Raw genomic sequence first — 15,837 nt, forward strand, 5'->3', positions numbered from 1 at the left:
GAGGACAACTAAGCCTAAGGGATGGCACATGTGAATTCATGAGAGTTTGACAGCTTAGGGTGGGTGGAGGAGGGCTGGCAGGTGAGCCCTGGCAGGTGGGAGCCACTGAGCAGTGCCATGAAGGCATCCCTGAGCCTGCAGGGCCACTCCCAGGCCGGCTCCCAGGAGCCTACGCTTCCTTGGGTTCCCCTGCCCATCCAGCTCCCCTAGAGCACTCTGTGCTGAGGAACCGTGCACAGGCTCCCCTAGGGTTTCTGAATCCTCCCAAATATTCTTATTAGAACCACCTGTTTCTAGCCTCTTCAGTTGCCCAAACATAGCAGCTAGTCCTCAACCCAAGGTCCTACCAGATCAAAAGGGTCACAGTCCCACCCCCTGCTCCGGTTTCATGGGGATCTTGCCTAGGTCAACTAGTAAGGTACTATCCTCGTTTATCAACAAGCCTCTTGAGAGTTATGGTTCCTACCACAAATCAGCTCCCTGCAGTGGATCATCTCAGAGGAGACTGAATGAGCTCCTGTCCAGCCCTGTGTCTGGAGACCCATTCTGGACCATAGGGTCCCCTCAGCATCCTGGCTCCTATAAGGTCTGGTTCAAATCTCTGGTCTCTCCCTCCGACATCTTCCTAAAATAATATCGAGTGAAATTATTTCTTCTCTTCTTTTTTTTTCTTTTTCTTCCACTGAGATTATCCTCAGATGAGGCATCCAAGGGATCACATAAATCTATGTAGAAGTATTTATCTTAAGTATCCTAAGTATCTTCCATCTATATAGAAGTATTTCAGGCCATTTTGACATTTTTTGTATTTCTAAAGTTTTATACGAAGAGAATATTACTGTTTTTTTTTTTTAAGAAGGAAAATTTTTTTAAAGACTTTATTTATTGGGGCGCCTGGGTGGTGCAGTGGGTTAAAGCCTCTGCCTTCGGCTCAGGTCACGATCTCAGGGTCCTGGGATCGAGCCCCACATCAGGCTCTCTGCTCAGCGGGGAGCCTGCTTTCTCCTCTCTCTTTGCCTGCCTCTCTGCATACTTGTGATCTCTGTCCAATAAATAATTTTTTTTAAAAAAGGACTTTATTTATTTATTTGACAGAGAGAGTGAGAGAGCACAAGCAGAGCAGGGCAGACAGTGGAGAGAGAGAGAGGGAGAAGCAGACCCCCCACCAAGTAGAGAGACCAATGCGGGGCTTGATCCCCAGACTCAGGACCATGACCTGAGCCGAAAGCAGATGCCCAATCATCTGAGCCAGCCAGGCGCCCCACGACTATTACCTGTTTGATCATGACAAAAATCACTGAAAGTTCTAAAAACCCCAAGTGTCCACCCCTGCTATCAAGAAACTAAGCAAGCAACAGAACCAGATTTAACTCAGTGTTGCAATTCTTTAAATCACACCAATCAATATGTTAAAAACTCCCATGGAAAAGGGGACAAGGTTCATGAACAGATGAGAAATTTCAGGGTAGGGAAACTAGAAAGGGTCAGATGTTAGAAACAAATGTATGTTAGAAACAAAAAGCACTGTAAAAGAGATGAAGAACGTATTTCCCAAGTTCATCCGGAAGACTCACACAGCTGAGCAAAGAATAGGTTAACTTGTTAAGTCAACAGAAATGGCCCAAAATGCAACAGAGGAAAAGAGAGTGAATCAGTTTTAGCCATGCAAAGCATATTTTTATGTCAATCACAGGCAACATTTTAAGAGCCTAAAACTTCCTCTTCCTGGACAGAAGCCAGATGTAAGGACATCTTAACTAGTGTCCTTCTGAAGGTAAAATGATTCTAACGAAGGCGCACAATCCTCATTTCCTCATGGGCGGATCCAAAGATGCAGAGATTAAAAACCTTGGAAAATTCTGCACCTCAAACTATGGTATGTCAGATGTTCCCCTAGAGTGAGAACAGGAATCCAGATAATGACTTCTCAACATGGCAACTCTATTTCAGTTTTTACACTGGAACCTGTTAATGAACATGATCCCTGATGATGCTAAGAAGTGAGCAGAATATTTGCCGTCCTGAGATTTTACAAGGTAGACACCTCAAACAAGGCAAAGTCCCAATTTTCAGAAAATGGATTATCAATGAAGTAGAAAATTGATATCCCCCACTTTATTAAACCCTGTATTGATCCCTGGCAATGTGCTCTGAAGGCTTTCTGGATGAATGTCTTATAAGCACTTAGAAAAAAGAAGGAAATCCCTGGGACCAGCAGTTTCCAGGTGAGCAGGTTCTGGCAAGCAGAGCCTACCTCCCTTTTCAAAACAGGAAGTTGGTAGGAGTTGTGGGGAAAGAGAGGTTAGCTCACAACACAGGGCGCTTGTGTGCAGACACAGTAATCAGTGGTTTATATATTCTTCACTATTATTTCCTTTCCCATTTTACAGATTATTATCCTCATTCTATAGATGAAAAAACAATCCACCCAAAAGATCATACAGGTGTATCTGGTCTCAGAGAACTGGGCTTACCTGCAGATGCAGCGCAACTAGACTTTGGCCTTAGAACTCCATGAAGAAATGAGGCTGGATGATCAGAGTCTGGTGCCTTCCACTAACTGCACCAAAACAGCCCTAAAATGACCGAAAAGTGTCATCCTGCAAGCTTATGCATTCCTTGCCTATATCGAAATTTTGGTGAATGACAAATAAGCTCTGCTTATTAAATGTATGTTAAATAAAACTAGAATTAACAACTTACGGAATATATGGCCAAAGGAAAATGCAAATTAATCTTGAGGCCGGAACTCTGACCTGATATCAACAGGAACAAACACAAAGGGTTGCATTTAGGTGGAAATCATAGAGATGCAGAATGAAAGAAACTAGCAAATAAGGATGTATAAGAAAAACAAAAACAAAACTCCTGGGAGGTTTAGGGCATTATCAGTCTAATGTGAGCCAGCACCCAGGGCTGTTGCGGAAAAGCCTCAAGAATCAAAAGTGAGATCTGTGGAAGAAGGATGCTGTATCCAGTGTTCTGAGGAATTGCAAATTATGTTGTCAAGGACTATCTGCGGATGCCATCAAGCTTAGCTTGGACAGGATGACATGATAATGGCCTTTCAATGCTCAAAGAGCTTCTAGGGGGGAACTGAGGGTGTGTTGCTCCCAACAGTAGTGCACAGTGTTTGATAAATATCAGAAAGGTGGACGCAGGTCCCAGGAAGGAAGGCTTCTCACCCATTCCAGGGCCCAGCAATGGCGCCCCCTCTGCCTCTAAAAGGATCAGGAAGGAGGCTGGTGAATATCATGTCTTTAACTGGACTTTGCCATCTCCCCAAGGCCAGGGTTCTGTCTGATGCTCTGTAACTCAGAGAGAGCTTCCAGTCTCACTCCCCTGGGGGGCATCTGCACGAATCATACAGCAATGGCATGCCAATGACCTGAGACCACAGGGCTCTCTGCATCTCCTCTCCTCTTCTTGGAGCAACGGATACCATGGAGGCACTGTCTCAGCCCTCCTTGTGGACATGACCCTCACCTCAAAACCAGTGTGTCAAAGCCTTCCTGCCAAAGAATCCCAATATCCAACTTCTCTCTTCTCGCCAGAGGCCATACCAGACTCCTGGCTGCCCACACTCAAAACTGTGACCCTTTCACGCATCCATAAAGAGAAACCCAAACCTAAGAGGCTTTTCCAAAAAATGTCCCCATATTTCCATTATTCTGTTTCCACAGCAACTTGTGACCAGGTGTCACCATCTCACAATACTGACAGTGTGCAAGCAGGCCTGTCCCCACCCACGACGAAAGAGGCCCAGAGATCGGTGATCGGCCCCCTGGGGCACAGCTGAGAAAAATTAGATTCCACAGCACGGACAGAAAAATGGAGACAGCGGGGTGAGCCAAAGTGGACAGTCGTCCAGAGAGTGCAGATTCCATGACGGCATCGGGAGGCATCCCTGGAGAACCCACGGGAGGTGGGGGGCCCTGGGGCCTCCCTGATGGCCAGAAGAGGATCCACAGAGAGAGACAGACTTTCCGTGTTGGAGTGACACAAGGCCAGGCTGTACAAGCCGAATCATTTCACCTCAATTAATTAGACTTCCAGATGTATGAAGAAGAAAAAAACCCATGCTGGGTGAGTAGTCATGGGACGGACAGGGGCTTCTTACCTCTGACTGGGGAGCTTAAAGATGGGCCTGTGTAAATATAATGAAACACTTTATTGAAAACCCTTTTTTCCCCCTTTCTTTTAAAAAAGTGATTATTTGGCTGCAATTGCCTCATTTTCTCCTCTGGCTAGGAGTCTCAAATATCTGCAAATATGCATTGCACAATGAGCCCCTGGCAGGCTGCAAAATCACATCTTGTTGCCTTTCATGGAAGGAAAATGAAGAATTATGAAAACAGAATGACAAAGTTTCTCTAACCCAAGATTTCATGCATCAGCTCTGTCCCTGTTTAAGGCAAAAGAACAGGATCTTAAGGCAAACCTTCTGGGTTCTGAGAAATCAGATTTAGTCAAAAGAAATCCCTAGGGCCTGATTTCTTAATGTGAATGGGGGAAAACCTATGTGTAAGAAGGGGATAGAGGCTTCCTTCTCAAGACCTAAGGGTTTCAGGTTGGTACAGCCATGCTTCTTGAAGATTCCTTGCTACCCAGGCATGGGGGTTGGGGGGAATGTCAGGGGACACCACCACTGTTTTGCAAATGAAAGGTGATATCATGAGAATTACAGCAAAGGTCAGTTTCATGACTGCTGCCACTGTTGACTTTCAACCACTGGCCCGGAACCAAGCACTCCATGGGGAGCAGAGCGATACTTTCATCTGACATCACAGTAAGTGGACACGGGCAGCAGGTGTCCCCACAGTTCCCTCTCTCATAACACGGTAAGCTCCAAGGCTCAGGCTGATCATTGGCTCTATTTTCTCACCTTCACAGTGACTGGATCAGGGTTGGGCTCAGAAGCCAGAGACTATTAGGGATCCTCCTTTGGGAAATGAAAGATGGAGAACAAACCAGCACTGAATCCACAGCTGGGAAGGAAGAGATCACTCTACCCTAGACACAGAGCCCGGGGAGAGATGCCCAAGGTCACAAATACACGTGTGCTGAACAGGAAAAGGAGGCTGGGGAGGCGAATTCCTACACACTCATTCTTGAAGACTTTGAATTTTATGATTTCTCCATGTTATTTAGAAAGGCAATAAGGAAGTACTTTTTTAAAAGATTTTATTATTTATTTGACAGAAAGAAAGAGAGAGAGAGAGAGAGAGAGAGAGAGAGTGTGTGTGCACACACGAACAAGGGTGAGGGGCAGAGGGAGAGGCAGACTCCCCACTAAACAGAGAGCCCTGTGCGGGGCTCGATCCCAGGACCTTGGGATCATGACCTGAGCTGAAGGCAGAGGCTTAGTTGCCTGAGCCACCCAGGCACCCTAGGAGGTGTCCTTTCAATTCCCAAGAAACATCGACATGATGGTGTTGAAACACAGTACACTCGGAGCCCTCCTCTCATCTACTGAGCAGAGAAATGATTTCTGTTCGGCCTGTTTCCTTTTTCTCTTCTCTTTTTCTTGTCCTGCCCTGGGATCTCTCCTCTCACTTTTCTCCATCTCCCCCTTTATCTCGGTGCCTTTCTCTCTGCATGCTCCCTTTCTTCCTCTCGTCCCATCACCTAGATTTTGCCTTCACTCTAGGCCCCTTCCTGCTGATGAGCTAAAAGGCTCTCACGTTTCCTACTTTAAGTATGTTAGGGTTTTGTTTCCCTTTAGAAATAGGACTGGCTATTGGTGTTTTATCACAATTGTAATAAAGCTACAAAGATTTCTTTTTCTGGAAGGAGGGGAGGGGCAACAGGAATGGGAGAGAGAATCCTAAGCAGGCTCCATACCCGGCGCAGAGCCCAACTCGGGCTTTGATCTCACTACCGCAAGATGAGGACTGGAGCCGAAATCTAGAGTCAAACGTTCAACCGACTGGGCCACCCAGACACACTCAACGATTTCTTTGTCTACCACATATACCAAAAGTCCATTTCTACTGCAGAATCTCCTTCTATCTCCCTAGACTGTGGGGTCTTCAAAACCAACCAGAGAGCCTTGGAAAGAGAGCAGCTTCCAATAGAATATGAAGGTTGGGGAAGGCTCCCAGCCTGAGGAAAGAACAGAAAACACTGAAATAAGAGAAAAGATATAAATCTTCCCTCAGCCTCGCTAAATCGACCAGGCAAAGCCGGCATTTCATTCAGCATCTAAGGTCTCCCACAGCAGGGTGTAAATAGAGTCATTTCTATTTTCCATAGAAAACAAAGCCAGAGAGAGAGAGAGAGAGAGAAAAGTTTGTCAGTCTTCTGAGAGAAACTATGTTATTTCTATTATGAAATGGGATGGGGAGATCTATCAACAGTAATAAGAGGAAAAGTAAAACTGAGAGGGAGATGTTAAGTGTCAACCATGGATCTGGGATCCAAGCAGTCCTGCATATCAGAGCCACACACAGAGAAAAGGCCCTCCCCACTCTACAAGGGCGCCACCACCAGGATTCTGGAAGTCTGTAGGGAACATAAACCTCAAACAGGATCCGTTCTCAAAGTCAAATCTGGGCTGAGCATGCACTCCTGAGCTACAGCAGAGTCTTTGGGAAGCAGGTAATGGGAGAGGTCGGGCTAAGGAATGGGACTCGTCACCAGGAGCTAGAGGCTAGGGCACACCAGCCCTGAGAGGTTTGCCAAAGTGGGTGTGGGAGCAAGTATGGGGATGGGGAACAGTCTGGGCTGCCCCCGTGCTCTCCACGGACCCCCAAAACGTTATGTTGATTCTGTGACGTGTGGAAGTCAGGTTCAAGCCTCCATCCAGGCTCTCTAGACGCTGCTCTGCCTGACCACGTCGCCCACCACACTCACGTGGATCTCCTCCGTGATGCCCCACCCACCCTCACCCCAGATCTGACCACACTCCAGCCTAGCTTCACTTGCACCTGCTCCGAACAGGATCCCTTCTCACTCCTCCTCAATGGGAGGGGTCTCCCGTGGCCCCACAGGCAGACCCAGGGACGACCACACCGGAGCCTTGCCGCACCTCTGGTATGCCCCAAGCGAAGGGTAGCTTTCCTTAGTGGCACAGTTCCAGAGCGTGTTGGCCTCAGGCCACATCCTGCCTGGATAAAGTCCGCACATGCCGAGATCCATGGGGGAAATGAGAGGGTTGTCCCTGCTACTTTCTCAGCTATGGATGGGGTAATGTTATTTATCTTATCACCGTCCTAGGTGGGTTAAAGGAGATAATGCTCATAAAGCCCCTTCCATGGCGCCTGGTCAACCTTCACTCAATGTCAATTACTTTTCTAACTATCGTAGAGTTGAAAGGCGGCCTCACCTTTAACTACATACAGGAACAAGCATATACGTACATACACACAAAAATCTGTCCTTAAGTCACTGAACATACATGAAGATGAAACAGAGCAGCTCAGATTGATACTGTATCGATGATACAGTCTTTTAATTAAGCATTAAGAAACAGAGGTGCCAGAAGCACCCGATTAAAGCTTAAAAGAAAAAAAAAACATAAAATGCGTTAAAAATTTCAAAAGGTTTTTGCAACTTGAGTGTGTTTTTATACATATAAAACAGTAGTCCTCAGTTGTACTGGTACAGGGCTTGGAACCAAGTGGAACAGGATTTCTTTCGCAAAACCATCTCAGAGAGGAGAATAAAAAGAAAGGTGTATGACATGCAAACTGAATAAAATGTTCAACTATAACCTTCTCTTACCTTTGACCCAATGAGAGTGTACAGCCACTGAATGGTTTCATTGTGATTTATTACTCCATTCATCCCATCCACATACAACATAATCTGGCCCAAAGCTACAGAAGAGAAGAGAAAAAAGGAGGAGACATTATAGTTTTACATGTACGTGTAATCTTCAGGGAACATAATAATGTCAGCTGAGAACTTCATATGGTAAGCACACAGTGTGGCACGAACCAAACCTGATAGATTTCCTGAGCTCCAAGATTAGCTAAATCTCATCTCAGAGAGGAAGTGTTGACCATAGCAGTGGAAGCAAGGGCTATTCCTGGTGTTTGGAAGATGCAATTAAGGTACGAAATCTAGTGATTGTTGTCTCTGTGTATCTTGATGTATAAATGCATGTTTGTATGTTTCTATATCTGTGTGCAGTCCCAGACAGGGCAACCCTATCCCTCGGATGGTGTCTGGGTTGTGGCCTCCCACTGGGACCAAGAGGAAAAATCAAGTTTTTAAAAAGCAACCTGGAAGGCCTCAGATGCTATAGGACCATCCCAAGCTCATACAATTTTAATCCTTCAGGGAAGAGATAAATATGTGTTTTATTATTTGCAATTCCTCTAAAAGACTTTTCAGATTTAAAAAAAGAAATGTCAGAAAGCATGAGAAAAATCATTTGTCAGACACAAAGTCCCAGATTCCTACTTAAGCAAACGATAGTCATTATGTATTATCTTTATTCACCAGAAAGAAAATACAGGTCATGTTACTACCTTTTTTAAAAAGATTATTAATTCTAATTTTTTAGTTCCCTTAATTTAAAAAACACCATTTGGATACTAGATAATGAACAAACAGAAGTTACATATGCTGAATAGGTCCTTAAATCATGTGTGACCTCCCAAATCTTCTTTCACCCATAATTAATTGGCATAGGATTGACATTTTTAAGCAACATTTTGGTTCCTGGTCACATAGGACATCTCATTGCAGAAAACTGGTAAACACAGAAGAGTGAAAATAACTCATGATCCCATAATTTAAGGATAATCATTCTTAATATATGGATCTCTCTTCCATTCTTTTATTATATACACTCATGCACATACACAGTTATACATAGATCATAGGAAAATGGGGCCGAATGAAAATAGTAAAACACAAAATAGTGAGTAGACACTAACTCCAAGCATAGAAATATGTGATGTTAAAAAATACTTGTTATTTTAGCCAACAAAAGATCAAACAAAACCACATAATCATTGAGAAAAATGATGCCCTTAAATATTAAAAAGTCAAAATTTTAAAATATCGAGCATTTTCTTGACACACAAAAAATTGCATTTTTGAAAATAGCAGATTCATATTCTATTTCATGGTGAAAGACTGGAGATAGTGCTATTAAAATCAGGAAAAGTAAAAGAATGATGCCCATTAATTCCCATGATTATTTGTTACAGCATTTCAAGCAAATTTAAAAGACATAAAAATTAAAGGAAGGTAGGATGGTTGGAAATGAATACATACTATTGTCATCACTTGCAAGAAATGTAGACTCGGTTAAAAACTCATCTACAGAATTTACAAGGAAGAGATCACAATCATAATCACTTTCCCATCTTCATAAGAAAGATGGAATGTATAATGAAAACCAAGTTTAATGTAAAGCTATTATAGATAAACGGACATAGGAGAGCAAATATGATAAAGGTTTAAATAATTTATTATAAATAATTTATACATTGATAAGAAAACACTAAATGCCAAGAGAAAAAGTCAAAAGCATTTCATAAGAGATGACAAGCTAGTTTACAATAATACACAAATTTGTCCATCATCACTGTAATAAAAAAATTAAAACAATGAGATAGCATTTTCAGTTAAATCACCAGAAGTATTTTTTCTTAAAGATTTTATTTATTTATTTGACAGAGAGAGAGACAGCAAGAGAGGGAACACAAGTTGGGGGAGGGGGAGAGAGAGAAGCAGGTTTCCCACTGAGCAGGGAGCCCGATGTGGGGGCTCGATCCCAGGGTCCTGGGATCATGACCTGAGCTGAAGGCAGATGCTTAACAACTGAGCCACCCAAGCACCCCTCAGTAAAAGTATTTTTTAAAGGAATAATTAGGTATCAAATGCTAGGGAGTTAAACAAGTAACTTCACACATTATGGGTGGAAAGAAACTGATACAAATCCTGTAAGAAGGCTACTTAGTGCTGTAATTGTTTTAAATTTTTTTCCATTTATTTAATGCCCGCTGTGTGCCACATTCGGGGGGGATATTTTATATGCATTATTAATACAATAGCCCTCTGCAATGGGTATTTTTACCCCCACTTGACAGAAAAAAACAAAAACAGTAACAAGGCTCTGAATAGTACAGGAATGTACTCTAAAAACGCCAGTGATACCAAGGGGGAGCTCACCTGCAACCAGGGTGGGCAGGCGCCTTTATATTAGTGCTGGGAGCCTGAAAGTCTTCTCCAAGCTCTTCTCTGTCATGATAATTTCGGGAATCAGTCCTAAGGAAATAACCCTAAGTGGGGGGGGGGGGGGGGGCGGTAATGAAGCAGCAGCAAAGATAGTCACTAAAGTGTCACCTGTAATATTAAGATTAACTAGGACCTAAATACCTATCAAAGTTCTAGAACTCAGCTTTGGTAAATGACTACATATTATGTCCTAACCCATAAAATGTTTCTGATAATTAAAAAGTAGAGAATTATAAATATGGCATTCTGCGATGAAACACGCAAATCTTCATGAATCGAAAGGAAGGAAAACAGATGAAATAGTAAGCGATTGGGTATCTATTCTTTGAATCTTTTTTTTCCATCATAGGCATCAATTATGTCTATAATAGAAAAGTAAATAAATACACAAAAGGAACAAAATTAGACTGTGTAATACAAAGTGTTAGGAGTTCTTCTCAGTTTTCAGAATTTTTTCCTAGCCTATCACTCTCAATGTGCTCCCCCCTTCCCTCAGGAAGTTACAGCCCCCACTTAGGGGAATAGCACCAAGAATTCAGTACTTTCTACCCCATTTTTCCCTTTCTCCCTCTCTTTCCTCCTCTCCCACTCAAAACAAACTGGCAAATCTCTAGGGAAGGGGAGTGTGCAACTCTGTCCTTTTCACATTCTAGTTCTTCCGCTGAAGAAGCAAATCCAGAGACAGATTTTAACCCCTGCCTCTAAATTAGCCTAAAGGCATGGGGGAGGCCATCCACTCTTCTGCCTTTGGAGCGGTGCATCCTTTGGGAGGACTGGAATGTCCAGAAGGCCAAGGACTTGCTACAAAAGGCTGCCAACTGAGATTTAAAGCCAACTGGAACTTCTGTACGTTTTCTGTGACCAGCTTCCTTCCAAGATTCTATTCTTATCAACAAACCACACTGGAGGTAACTCGCCAGAAAGTTCATGTCTAATGGAATTCAAGATTCTGATCGCACCGATTTGTCCTATTTTGATCATCCAAAGCTTTCCCTCTACATCTTTTGTCCCCTAGCCCTAAGGCGGAAGCGTGGCTTCCTGTCAAATCCGCTGCAGACACAAGAGGGCGCTAAATAGATTTAAGTGGGTTAATATCGCGCCGGTTTAATCCCTGAAACCCGCCAACCTAAATGTGGACCCGTGAATAAAAGTCATACGGAAAGAAAAAGGAGAGGGCCTGGGTCACAGGAGCCATGAAAAGCAGTGATCAAAAGGAGGAGAAAGAGGAGGCTGTCGGAACAGAGTGGTGGGTAACAGGCTGGGTCTGAGAACAGACTGCCCAGAGCATCTGTTCTTCTGGCCCCAGGGAGACTTTGCTCTAGGTATACGCGTGAATATCTGTGCCTCGCCTTCCTCATCTGGAAAGTAAGACAGTAATACTGCAGTATTATTTCACAGGGGTGCTGTAGGGATTGAGTTAGAACAAGGACTGGCTCAGAGTACATGCTCAAGAATGGTAGTCCTATCGTCCACCTCAAGGCTGCAGATCCTTGTCTACAGAACAGAAGCACACACTGGAAGAATTTCAAAGACCCTGAGCGGGGGAGCAGACCCTCTGCCTCAGGCCAAGTCATCAAAATGCTCTGTGTTTTTCTCTGAACATTTTGTAATTTTACTTCTTTAGATATAGGATCCCTTTGGGGTAAATTGTGTCAGTTGTCAGGTGTGGACGGAGATTCATTTTTTTTTCCCCCATACAGATATCCAGTTGATCGAATACCTTCTGAAGAGCCTATTCTGTTTTTATTTCATTGCTTTTGCCAATTGGCAAAAAAAAAAAAAAAAAAAAAAATCAACAGGTTATTTTGTGGCGGGGGGGGGGGGGATCTCCTTCTGGATTCTCTGTTCCATTCATCTGTATATCCCTTCGCCAATACCACACTTTAGAGTAAGTCTTATAATCAGGTAGTATGATTCCGACAATTTCATTCCTTTTCAAAGTTGTTTTGGCTGTTCCTGTCCTTTGGCCTTTTTATATAAATTTTAGAAATAGCTTATCTAAATCTACTAAAAATCTTTCTGAAAGTATGAGAAATACATGAAGCCTATAGATAAACTTTGGGAACTGACGTGTTTGCTAGGTTGATTCTTTTACTCCATGAACCATCGTGTCCGTTAATTTATTTTTATTTATTTATTGTAAAGATTTTATTTATTTGACAGAGATCACAAGTAGGCAGAGAGGCAGGCAGAGAGAGAGGGGGAAGCAGGCTCCCTCCTTAGCAGAAAGCCCAATGCGGGGCTCGATCCCAGGACCCTGGGATCATGACCTAAGCTGAAGGCAGAGGCTTAACCCACTGAGCCACCCAGGTGCCCCCGTTAATTTATTTTTTTAAAAAGATTTTATTTATTTATTTGACAGACAGAGATCACAAGTAGGCAGAGAGGCAGGCAGAGAGAGGGGAGGAAGCAGGCTCCCTGCTGAGCAGAGAGCTCAATGTGATACAGGGCTCCATCTCAGGACCCTGGGATCATGACCTGAGCCGAAGGCAGAGGCTTTAACCCACTGAGCCATCCAGGCACCCGTGTCTGTTAATTTGAATCCTCTGATTGTTTTGATCAGTGCTTTTTAGTTGACAGATTCTGTATGTGACTTTATGCTAAATTTTAAGTCTTTCACACTTTTTGGAGTGATGAGGAATTATATTTTGAAAACTTTTCCATTCTCAACTGCTTATTACTAACATATAGAAATAAAATTAATTTTTGTGTGTAGACCTTGTATCCTGTAACTTTTTAAAATGTATTCTAGGGCTTTTTAGGTTTCATTTTTGTAGATTTTTGAGAACTTTCTACATAGATAGTAATGCTGTCTGTGACCAAGAACCATTTCATTTTTTCTTTCTCAAGTTATAACCTCCTTTGTCCTCCTTGCCTGACTGCAATAGCTAAGATTTTTAACACAAAATTCAACAGATGTAGTAAAAGTGGACATCCTTGCTTTTTCTCAATAATTGGGGGAAGGCATTTTGTCTTCCACAATTACGATATTAGCTATAGGATTTTTTTAACATCACCCTTCATCAAGGTGAAGAAGTTTCCCCCAATTTCTAGTTTGTTAAATTTTTTTTAATAAGTGGATACTGAATTTTGTCAAATGTTTTTTCTATTTCAACTAACATGATCATGTGGTTTTTTTCTTCACAGTGTGAATTTGGTAGGTTACAAAGAGTGAACTTCAGATATTTGAACCAACCTTGCATTCCCGCTTGGACCTCGTGCATTATTCTGATTACATGCTGCTGCATTTACTAATATTTGCTGAGGATTTTTGCTTTTATTTTTGCATTTTGATTCATGAGATATATTGGCCTGTAGTGCCCTCTCTTTGTCTCATCTCCTATCATGGTAATTCTGGCCTCATAAAATGAAGCATTTGGGGAAGCATTCCCTCTGCTTCTGTTTGCTGGGAGAGATCATATAAAATGGGTTTTATTTTGTCTTTAAATATTTAGATTCACCGGGAAACTACTTGCGTCTGTAGATTCCTGTTTAAGAACACTGGTAACTGCAAATTCAATTTCTTTAGTAGACACTGTTAATAATAGTTAAAATAGAGCTAATCAGGTTATCCATTTCATGTTGTGGGAGCATTGGCAGTGTGTGGTTTTCAAGGAGTTGGTCCATTTCATCTAAGGTATCAATTTTATGTGCTTAGAATAGTTTATAGTATTCTATTACTCAGTTAATGTCTGTGAGGTCTGTCATGATATCCTCTCTTCATTCCAGATGTTGGCAAATAATGACTTTTTTTTCCCATCATCATCATTCCTGGTCATTTTTCATTTTAAAAAATTTATCTTTCTGTTTCACTGATTTCTTATTGTTTTTCTGTTTTCAATTTCACTAATTTCTACTCTATTATTTCTTTCCTTCTACTTTCTCTGGTTTTGCTCTTTTTTTAATCCTGGTTTTTTAAGGTGAATGTTAGTATTATTTTTTTCTAGAATAAGCACATAATGCTAAAAATTTCCCTGAATGCATTAGTTCAACTGCATCTCATGGTTTCTGATCTTTTTATTTCTAATTTGTTCAAAATACTTTTTAATTTCCATTGGGAAGTTCTCTTCGACACAGGGGTGATTTAGAAGTATGCTGCTCAATTACTAAGCAGAATGAAATATTCCTATTTTCTTTGTTTTTTGTAGTTTAATTCCATTATGGTCAGAAAACCTATCATATAGTTTTCTTTAAGTTTGCCATAGTCTGTCTTACAGCCCAGGAGGCAGTCCATCTTGGTAAATGTCTTATGTGCACTGGAAGAGCATGTGTACCCTACCATAGCTGGGCGGAGTCGCTAAGACACTCAGAGCTGGTTGGCTAGGGTGAGGGGGTGGGGTTGGTGGGCGCTGTTTAGTTCCTCTATCATAGCTTTGCTGATTTTCAGGTTACCAGTTCTGTGGATTACCAAAGAAAGGAATGTTCAAGTCTCCAGCTATAACTGACCATTTTTTTACTTCTTATTTCAGTTAAGTTTTTGCTTTATGTATTTTGAAGGTCTACAGGTTTTTCTTTTCTGGGTGAATTGACCCCTTTCATCATTATAATATCCCTTGTTTGTCCTTTCTCTCTCTTTTTTTCTTTTTAATTTTATTATTTTTTTTTAAGATTTTACTTATTTATTTGACAGACAGAGATCACAGGTAGGCAGAGAGGCAGGCAGAGAGAGAGGAGGAAGCAGGCTCCCTGCAGAGCAGAGAGGCTGATGCAGGGCTCCATCCCAGGACCCTGGGATCACGATCTGAGCCGAAGGCAGAGGCTTTAACCCACTGAGCCACCCAGGCGCCCCATACTTTTTACTTTAAAGTCTACTTTATTGGATATTAACATGGCCTTCTTTTAATTAATGTTTGCATGGTATTATTTCTGTATCACATTGCTTTAAAACTACCTATAGTGTTATAATTAAAGTGGCTTTCTTATAGGCATTTAGCATTTAGTTGGGTCCTATGTTTTCATTTTGATTATCTCTGCCTTTTAATTGCCATGATTAAGCCAGTTATGCTTAATTATTGGTGCATCTAAGGTCAGGTTTATCATTTCCAAATCGTTTACTGAGCCCATCTAGTGAGCTTTTTATTTTGGTTATTATAGTTTTCATTCCTATATTTTCGATTTGGTTCTTCTTTAGATCTTCTGTGTCTTCCTTTGCTTAGATGTTCTATCTAAGTGTCACCCTTTCTTCCTGACGCATTTTTAGAATGGCTGCTTTAAAGTAGTTGAAAAATCTAATCTCTATGTTGCCTTGGCACTGGGTTCTGTTGATTTATCTTTTCCCATGCAGGTTGAGATTTTCTAGTTTACTGTATGCCAAGTAATTCTGGACTGTTTCCTGGACACTCTGAAAATTCTAAGGCTCTGGGTTTTGTTTAAATTTTACAGAAAATGTTGACATTTTTGTCTAAGCCGACAATTAGCCTGGTTCAACTCAAGCCACAAGTTTTGACCTGCCTTTCATGGGCTCTGTTTCTAATGCCAGTTCTGTTTTCAAAGTTCTTACTGTGCTTTTTGGATTGATCCTGCATGGGCCCCATCCAGTTTGAAACTTGGACATGACCTACCTTGTTGCTGCATTTTCATGTTCTCCTGTAAACCGTGTAGGGTCAGATTTATGCACGTACAGTTTGTGGGAACCCAGGG

At 42.0% G+C, this 15,837-nt stretch overlaps 1 protein-coding gene across 22 annotated transcripts in view; it reads right to left on the reverse strand.

Moving 5' to 3' along the window:
- The window catches only part of FHOD3 (formin homology 2 domain containing 3), a 456,221-nt gene that overhangs the window by 180,625 nt on the left and 259,759 nt on the right, over nt 1-15,837 (reverse strand). For all 22 annotated transcript variants that reach the window (XM_082699502.1, XM_082699490.1, XM_082699491.1 and 19 more), the window contains exon 6: nt 7,726-7,820. In XM_082699502.1, the coding sequence (XP_082555628.1) occupies nt 7,726-7,820 (95 nt within the window). The remainder of the gene's footprint in view (nt 1-7,725; nt 7,821-15,837) is intronic.

This window comes from Mustela nivalis (genome assembly GCF_964662115.1).
Source record: "Mustela nivalis genome assembly, chromosome: 14".
NCBI lineage: Eukaryota > Metazoa > Chordata > Mammalia > Carnivora > Mustelidae > Mustela > Mustela nivalis.